The sequence below is a fragment of the Chenopodium album genome, chromosome 19 (assembly GCF_948465745.1).
Source record: "Chenopodium album chromosome 19, dcCheAlbu1.1, whole genome shotgun sequence".
Classification (NCBI taxonomy): domain Eukaryota; kingdom Viridiplantae; phylum Streptophyta; class Magnoliopsida; order Caryophyllales; family Amaranthaceae; genus Chenopodium; species Chenopodium album.
In genome coordinates this window covers 10657372-10667019 of record NC_137852.1, presented here as the reverse complement: position 1 = coordinate 10667019, position 9648 = coordinate 10657372, and the positions used below count along the sequence as shown (strand labels likewise).

Sequence of the window (9648 nt, the reverse complement as noted above, 5' to 3'; positions counted from 1 at the left end):
TCCCCTTACCCCCCGGGCATTGTCGTGGGGAGTATGCTTCAAAATAAAAGTCCCCTTTCTATTTGGTTTTGTGCGTATTTACCTAACATATCTCTGGTTTTTTACTAATGAATTAACATTTCAACAATATAATACTCCCTTTGTCCCCTTTTGTTTGTTCGATAGGAACACTTTATGTATTGTAGAATATGCCTCAAAATATACTCCGTCTTTCTATTTGGTTTGTGTGTATTCAGTCTATTCACCTAATAAATATCCGTGATTTTTTCACTTAAGAACTACTACCCTCGCAAGTCTCAACAACATACTACTCCCCTTTGTTCTCTTTTGTATGCTCATATTTTAAAAATATGTTCACTTTAAGTTTTGGTCGTGTGAAGTTGATGAGAAAGAAAATTGGTGGTACTAAGGGCCTGTTCATATTTACTGAATTGAGCTGAACTGAACTGAACTGATTGGAGCTGAACTGAACTGAACTGATTGGAACTGAACTGAACTGAACTGAACTGAACTAAACTGAATTGAGCTGAAATGAATATTTTATGTGAGAGGTAAATTAAGAGCTGAATTGAACTGAACTGATTGAAACTGAACTGAACTGAACTGATTGGAGCTGAACCGAAATTAAGTAAACGTGAACAGGCCCTAAATATACCATTTGGAGAGTAATGTTCATAGTTAGGAATCGGACAAGACTCGAGAACTTGAGAGTATCTGGTAAACACCGGAACATTACAAATTTACAATCAAACATGTTGCAAATTGCAGCTTGAAACAACTGCGTGACAAAGAGGATCAAGTATCAGGCTATCTCCAACTCCCATTATCCACTCTTTTTCGTAACGTCTCCAAATTACCCTCCTTTTTTTCGTGGTTGTTTTTTTATCACACATTCATCCTAACTTACACTCACAAAGTACTAAATTTCATTAATTTCACTTCCCAAACTACCAAATTTAATCCAATTTCTCTCTCCTTTTTCATGGGTTTTTAATTTTTTTATTGATTTTGATTTTTGATGTTGATTTGAGTTATTTTAGTTATTAATCATGGAATTTATATCCTCAAATTGTACAATTAATTCACCCCCATCTCTCTCAATTTCACTCCCTTCACCCCTTTTCTCAAAATCACTAAATTTCAAGTCAAAATTCAATACCCAATTCAATTCTTTTAAAACCCCATCAAAATCATTAGTTATTAGAGCAAATGCATTGCAACTTAGCAAGAATAGTGATAAAAATGGTGGAAGTAGTGCCTTGGATCAGCTTGATATTGAACGTGGTGTTTGTGTACCATTTCGCAAGTATACGCCTGAGGCGGTATTATGCTGAATTTTTGATTTAATCGTTGTTATTTTGAGCTATTTGTTTTTTAATTTATGGTAGTTTTGATGAATTTGGTTTGTGGGTTTTTGCATGTCAGTGAATTTAGTTTCTGGGTATTGTTTCTGTGTGCATTGGCAAACGTGCACAGTCAAAACAAGAACATAAAAAATTACTGAAAATTGAAAACTTCAGACCCTAATTACTGAAAAGATGGTTATATGATTTGGTTGTTCACATTTTCTCATTACATTTTGGTAGTTGTTCAATTGTTTGTGTTATTAATACTAATGAATGAGGATAGGATTATGTGACTTTTGTTATGTAGCTGATGTAGGCATGTAGTATTCTCTTGCAGTCTTGCATGAATTTAAGGCTAAATTACAGGGGCACGTCGTCGAACTGATGTAGTGGCTAACGGGTTTGGTTTGCTTAAAGGTGAAATTGAAGTTTTCATGTGTTTAAACTAAAAAACGCGCATACAAAGTACATTCCTGGTGTTAATTAGCATAATGGGTATCATGGTCTGATTGTTTTATCTAATTTGGTATTGATAGTAAATTGGTAAATTGACAGTTTTTGTTTGCTTTAATTGTTAGGTGAGGAGTAAGGTGTTGGAATCCAGAGGTGCAATTTTGTCATTGGTTGAACGTGGCGTTGAGATAGTGTGGAACTTAGGCCTATATTGGGCTACATTATCATATGATTTTTTTGTTGGTAGAGATGAGGAAGTTGTGCCATATCGAGCAAGGCAGCTGAGGAATCTGTTATGTGACTTAGGGCCATCCTTTATCAAAGCTGGGCAGGTTAGTGAACTTTCGGTATTGAAATTTATTAGTTGTTTTGACCTTTTCATATCTGGACTTTTAAGTTCAAAAGTTGCAGTACACGTTAAGGGATAATATCTTGATGTGATGTTGGAGTGGATGAATTGATTGTTTATTGCCTGTGAAATGAGAATTTTCAGTCAAATTAACCAATACCTAAACCTTATGGCTGCATAAATAGGTAGAATTTACTGAATTGAAGTCAAATGTTTTCCATGAGGATATAGGCTGGCTTGCGTAATCTCAGCTACTTGATCATAATATGCAAAAAAGATGTCTCTGTGTCTTTGAAGTGGTAGTTATCTAATTTAAGGGGATTAGCATTTTAGCACCATCTTGGGATGCTGATAGGCGATAACTTGTTATAAGGCCACAAAATATATGCTTTAAGGGTTCATGGTTACAAGGAATATCAGTTTTTTTTGTTGGCTAGAGGTGGTTTTGGCTAAATCTTTATCCAATTAATTTTGTGTTTTGGCTAAATCTTTATCCAATTAATTTTGTGTTTTTAGCCCCCTGCTCATTACTTCGTTGAGTTACTCTCATACTGTTGCCAACTTTCGTTTACAAAACTTCTGCGAATGATCAATGGCATGCAAATTTTTCCTCATCCAATCCTTCATTCAGATATTCGATAAAGAAGTAGAATAGGAATTAAACATTGAACTTTCAAGCAGAGCCTATATTTATTGACATTTTCTTGTTGAACCACATTTCATTTGGTTCTAATTATAATCACATTTAAATGGTTTCTCAGCTGGTAATCGTAGCCCTTTCTCTTATTAGTTGCTTTTTTTGTTGGCTGACATTGATGATAGGTTCTTGCTAGCAGACCTGATATAATCAGAGAAGATTACATGAACGAACTGTGCATTTTGCAAGATGATGTTCCACCATTTCCTAATCATGTAAGCCTGCTCCATATGGCTAGATATACATTGTTTATTCATTTGCTTTATGATAGTCAAAAGCTGAAAATATCTGGCAATGCTGATAGGTTGCCTTCAAAATCATAGAAGAGGATCTAGGGCAGCCCCTTGAGGCCATATTCAGCAAGATTTCATCACAGACAATAGCAGCTGCAAGTTTGGGTCAAGTTTATCGAGCCACCCTTCGTGACACTGGGGAAGACGTAGCTATTAAGGTGCATCTAATGTCCTTAATTTTCCTGTCTTTAGTAGAAGAAATATAGACTGTTGATTATCCTATTTTATGAGAGTTGTTAATGCCTTTCTAGATCATCCCGAAGCCCGCCGGGGGCGGGGGGATCACAGTAGTCATTTACCCTTTGATTAAAATTTTTATGTCTGTGAGAGAAGGTAGGACTTGATTAGAGAAGTAAGCAGTTTTTTTTATAATCTTTTTAACTTAGTAACGGAGAGAGCGAAGATATGTCTAATAACATTCGTGAATCCAGCTGGAGATTCTTTCTCCAATATCGTGTAGAAATATTGTGTTTTTCCTTTTTGTTGACTATCAATTTCTTATAACTTTGATAGAAAATTTTGTGCCTGGTCAAGTAGTTGTAGAGGTAGCAAAGAGTAAAAAAAAAAAAGGAAGCAACTTGTCCACAAGCTTGTTTCATCAAATAGTGATTTTTTTTTTTCTTGGGGAAACTATTAGACAATCTTTTTCTTTTAATCCTCATATACATTTAATAAAAAGATGGTTGGCTCCAAAATTATTAAAAAATATATACCTGTTAATGGTTTCTTGCTCATTTTTGTAGCTGTCTTGAGTCCAATCATTGTATTACTAAGAAATTCTAATTCCAATTGTGTTCCTTTCCTGTTATTTCATGTTTAAATATAATAATTTTACTGAAACTTTTCCTCTTAGCCAAGTAATTATTGGCAGAACAAAGAGAAAAAGTGATCAAGGAATTGCTCTACTTCCTCTTGTACTTTAATTTGTGCAGTTTTAATTGAATATTTTTTTCTAAAAAAAGTAGCGCATTGCCCCACTTTCTTCAACCCTAGTCTTTCTGTTGGAACCTTGGAAGTCTCATGTTTCAGGAATATTTCGTGGCAAGGGGAAGTATTTTCCAATTTAGTTTCATAGCAATTCTATAAAGTTTCATATGGCTCTGCAGCCTCTGCCTATTTCTGTTTCTACTACTTACATCTCATTTTGGAACAAAATCTAAGAACTTATAAATGAGACGTGTAAATGTGCACTTGCAGGTACAAAGGCCTAACATAGAGCCAATAATATATCGAGATCTTTTTCTCTTCCGTACTCTTGCATCATTTTTGAATGGAATCAGCATTCAGAAACTAGGCTGCAATGCTGAGTTGATTGTTGATGAATTCGGTGAGAAGCTTTTGGAAGAGCTTGATTACACCTTGGTAAGATCTCTTCTAAGATTTTCATAATAAGCTATCATAAGTGATTTGATTTATTGATTTTGGCTACTTAATGAACCATGTCTGTTTCTCTAAATGCTATACAAATAAGTTTTCTCTTTGATAGAAGTGTAACGTCATTGTCTTTTTTATCAATAGATATACAGGATTTAAGCTCATTAATTTGAGAGGAAATTCTTCTGTTATGTCATATTTAAAATATGTATATTAGCTGAAGCTGATACAATTATAGTACTATCACATTATAATTTTCCCCTTTTCCACTGATAATCTACAGGAAGCTCGTAACATTGAAGAGTTTTTAGAGAATTTTAAAGATGATCCAACTGTCAAAATTCCTAAAGTTTACAAGCAGTATTCTGGCTCGCGCGTGCTTGTGATGGAATGGATTGACGGAATTCGATGTACTGATCCTCAGGTTTGAAAATACTGGGGTAATTATTTTCCTTATTACTTTCTGGTGAAGGCTTTTCTTTTACTGACTATAACTTGTTCTTATTATTCGTTAGGCTGTTAGGGATTCAGGCCTTGACATGGATGGGTTTTTGACTGTTGGAGTAAGTGCTGCCCTGCGGCAGTTATTAGAGTTTGGGCTGTTCCATGGAGATCCTCATCCTGGAAATATATTTGCTATGCGTGATGGGCGGATTGCGTATGTGGACTTCGGAAATGTTGCTGTTCTGAGCCAGGTAAGTTACAAAGGAGGCACAGAATTCCTTAATTGTTTAATTATTGTCAGTCCTGTTACGTATGTGATGTCATAGGCTATAAGATTTCTTCTCATTTAAGCTTGCTAAAGCTGCTACATGAAGAGTAGAAATTTCCAGCAGGTTTCAATACAAATTTATTCTCTTCCTTCTTAAGGATATCTAAAGAAATTCTCGGCCATTATATTTGGAAAAAAAGAAAAAACTAATTTGACACAAGATTTGTGCTATAAGGCACGTGTCATGAACTCATTCAGTGTTTGAATTTATTGAAATCTTTACCTGGCGTTCTTTTTACTTTTATGGATAAAATTGTGCTAAATGATACTGGTCACGGGCCTCATGGCTTCATTTTACTCATGAATAGGTAATGTTTCTGTATGAATATTCTTCCCTTGGGAGTTTTCCATGAATTAATATATTTTTGTGGTCGTGTTTCAGCAAAATAAACAGATATTGATAGATGCTGTCGTCCATGCTGTTAATGAGGATTATGCAGAGATGGCAAATGATTTCACTAGGCTTGGTTTCCTGGCAAAGGGGACTGATGTGGCTCCTATTATTCCTGCATTAGAAGCCATATGGCAGAATTCTCTTGGGAAAGGGGTATCAGAATTTAATTTTAGAAGTGTCACTGGTAACTTCCTTTCCCATTTTACGTTCTCTGATAAATAACTCATTGAGCACTGCTTTACTATTGAACATGCTTATATGTATGATGTTATCTCTTGACTTTTGAAGCGATGTTGTGATGAATAAAAATGTTAATTTGATGTTGCTATTGCATGTGAATGTGAGTAATGTGATCATGCTTGAATTATAATCATCGTATATATATCCTTTGAGGTGAATCAATGATAACACAGTCATTACTCATACTATCCTTGATTTCATATGAGGTATCTATTTTTAATATTGATGCACAATAATCTCCCATGTTTTCCTAAAACTTTTCTTCTACTCCTTTCTTTTTTGGGGAATAAGTTCACGTGGATCCAAACTCCCACCCTAGACCTAGATTGGAGCTGTGAAGTGTCTGTTTTTAATTTTAATACATAATAATTTCCCATGTTTCTCAAAACATTTCTTCTACTCCTTTCTCATATTGGGAATAAGTTCACGTGGCTCCAAACTCACGAGTCACTCCCTAGACCTAGATTGCTCTTGTTTGTGAACTGTGAAGTATCATGTTAACCTTAAGGAACAAATTGGTGAATACTATTTAGCACCTTGGTCACATCAAATATTGTTTTCAAGTCAATGGCTTTCTTTGCCATGCTATGACAATTTATACTTATTCTTGAACAATTTCTTGTTCATATTATTTGTATTGCCATGAGAACACATAATGTTTCTAACACACAGTGGCAATACAAAATAATATGAACAAGAAACATCATGTGTTCTCATGGCAATACAAATAATATGACCCCTAAGGTGCATGACCCCTGAGCACTTCGCCTAGACCACAAAAGGTGCATGACCCCTAAGCAATGCGCCTAGACCACAAAAGAGTTAACGTTTTGTTTCCTTGAGCCTCTAGAGTTGCTTTCTGGGCTCTAATTATATTTGGAATCCTACTAGAGATCAAAATATGAGTTGTGACCTAACTGAAGGAGAGAACCTAGAAAACTCTATGTTGTTGTGCCCTCTTGAGTGTAATTTTCCTTACAAGTCAGCTAAAATGATCATGACTAAAATGGTGTTGCTAATTGGTAATTACTTCCACATTATGGACTTTGATTTTGATGCGAGATAGTTTTAAAATCTAAAATCCTTTATTCTGGATAATGTCTAATGAAGATTTGTAAACCATGAATTTCAGGTAAATTCAATCAGCTTGTTTACAACTATCCAATTCGTATTCCAGAAAGGTTTTCACTTGTCATCCGATCTCTATTGACGCAAGAAGGAATATGCTTATCTCTGAAGCCGGATTTTAAATTCCTTGAGGTATTTACTTTTTACCAATATCCTTGCTATGTATCTAGCCAAATGTAAATACCCACTAGTAGAATTGTTTGTTGATTGACCAAAGAAGCATATTCATACAGATTTAGGTTGAATGCCTGATGGCTCGGATTATGTGATTCACTTGTGTTGGGAACTTGAGATCTCTATTTCCTTTAAAGTACCGAACTAGAATTATATGTTTTGGGTTTCTTATGAGATAATCTTGGAAACACCTATCATTTAACATTTTGATTGTAAAAGATGGGTTTCAGTAAACAAGTAATTCAAAATGCTTCTATGTGAAAAGTAAATGCTTCCTGGGTTCATATGCTTGATCTATGAGGGAGTTCATGATAAGCTATAGGTCTTCTGTCTCAGAAGAGAGCAGAGCTAAGTATACTTTATCATTTGTCCATCATGTCTATGCATATTGACACCTTTGTCTAAACTCAGGCGAACCAGATCTTTAAAAGTGTTTCCTGTCAAGTTTTCTTTTCTTTCTGTTGCTCTGACAATAGCTGGTTATTCCCAAGATTGCTAGTTTAGGATCTGTAATGAACTCCATTTTCTTGAAATGTTGTGGTATGTGGAATTAGGCCCACCTTGCTCAAGAGGTTAGTCATGTGACTTGCTTCAAAAGTTTAGCCTGCATATAGAATGACACTTTCTATATTGATATGTTTGTCCAAGACTTAACTATATTCTGTAACAAATTGTAGGCGATTTATTTCTACAAGTTTAATTGCTTGATTTTATTGATTTATTTTTTATTTTTATGCTGATAGCTTATTCAAGCTCTGAGATGATTTATGATTTACTCTTTTATATTCTGACTATTTATTTTTATATGCTTATTGTTTGCAACTATCTAGGTAGCTTACCCATATGTGGCGAAGCGTCTTCTTACAGATCCAAATCCTGCTCTTTGTGATCGTCTTATCCAGGTGAATTAGATGATCGCCTCCTTGCTCATGCTTATTACAAGTCAAATTTGCTTATTAGGTTGTCATTATTCTAGTGTCCTGTTGAGAGCTTGATTCTGACGCTGTGTAATACATTGCAATAATCGAGAAAACCATTCTTTACCACCTTACAAAACTTTTTTTAAAAGGCATGATATAAAGCCAATAATAGGTCTTCATAAAATGAAGTGCTGTTGATTTCATATAAGAATCGTATACCAAGTGCTAGCCCTTACTCTGAATACCCTCCTCATCTTCTTCACCCTGCATCAGGTACTCTTCAAAGACGGGGTTTTTCAGTGGAAACGGCTGGAAAATTTGATTGTGTTGGCAAAGGAGAATGTTTCAAGGATGAGCAGTACTCCAGCATTGCAACTAAGGGACAAGTCAGTATAGTTACTTCATCCTTATCAAACTCTCCCATTCCACACTCAATGACAACTCTGGCTCATATTTCTAACTGTCACCTGGCTTATTTGTCTTCTTTCAAAGGAAAGGGAATGAACAATCAACCTCCAAGTTGGACCTTACAGACACCATCAAGGACGGAACACGACTGTTCTTGATCGATGAGGGGATTCGTAGACAGCTTGTTCTTGCTATGACTGAAGACTCAAAGCTTCATATACAAGAGGTATTGTATCAAAATTCTCTTTCCCTCTCATTAAACTTCGGGTGTTTCTTAAATTTGCCTGTTATGCTGCAGCTTATAGATGTGTACCGTTTGGTTGAGGATCAAGTAGATGTACCGAATGTTGCTGTGGAAGTTGCTCGAGGTTAGTTTCTTTTGACATGTGTGAAATATTGAATATTCTGAATTTGGTGTTGGAGTGTTGATCAAGCGTATACTTAACTTGCAGACTTGCCAAGTATGGCACGCGATGTTCTGCTTTCTTGGAGTAATTCAATTTTATATGACTGAAGCTGGGAGATTACTGGCTGTCATGAATTCATATTATTCCTTGTATATGCTGGAATAAAGGAGGAAAATTGATTTTGTAGAACAAATAGGGTTTGTTAGACCCTAGCTATGTCATATTTTGTATTATATGTATAGGCAGGAAACCACAGTTTTTGTATATAGAACTGTAAAGAATTAAAGATGGCTAGGTTCTCACCAAGTCACCATACCATGATACGTTCTTTGGTGCAATTTTGTACGAAGTATATTACAGATAATTATTGTATCGGAGGTTAAATTAATTGTAATTAAATCATTACAGTATTATTTTCATACTCCATGACATTTCTTATAATGACATTCTGTACAAAGTTACTAAAACAAGTGTTAGACACCCGACCTACTACAGATCGATTGGGAGCATATAAGAAAATAAGCATCAAATCATCACACTTCATCCCAAAGAAACCGTATTAACATCTTATTTTCATCATAAATTCAGTATTAGACTCCATACAATATTATAAAGTTATAATTGGCATTTAAAATGTTTTAACAGACAAAGTTTAATGTTACTGTCCATACTCAATAGTACATTTACATGCTT

General features: G+C 35.0%; 1 protein-coding gene across 1 annotated transcript; it reads left to right on the top strand.

Annotated features, from left to right (window-relative positions):
* The first annotated feature begins 794 nt into the window (after positions 1 to 794).
* Positions 795 to 9379, top strand: LOC145595965 (protein ACTIVITY OF BC1 COMPLEX KINASE 1, chloroplastic-like). Its single transcript, XM_081652397.1, has 14 exons — positions 795 to 1322; positions 1925 to 2131; positions 2971 to 3060; positions 3150 to 3296; positions 4336 to 4500; positions 4796 to 4936; positions 5028 to 5207; positions 5667 to 5862; positions 7051 to 7178; positions 8051 to 8122; positions 8414 to 8526; positions 8633 to 8774; positions 8847 to 8916; positions 9001 to 9379. The coding sequence occupies exons 1-14, from the start codon at positions 1050 to 1052 to the stop codon at positions 9060 to 9062; spliced, it is 1986 nt and encodes a 661-aa protein (XP_081508523.1). The 5' UTR covers positions 795 to 1049; the 3' UTR covers positions 9063 to 9379.
* Positions 9380 to 9648: the final 269 nt, after the last annotated feature.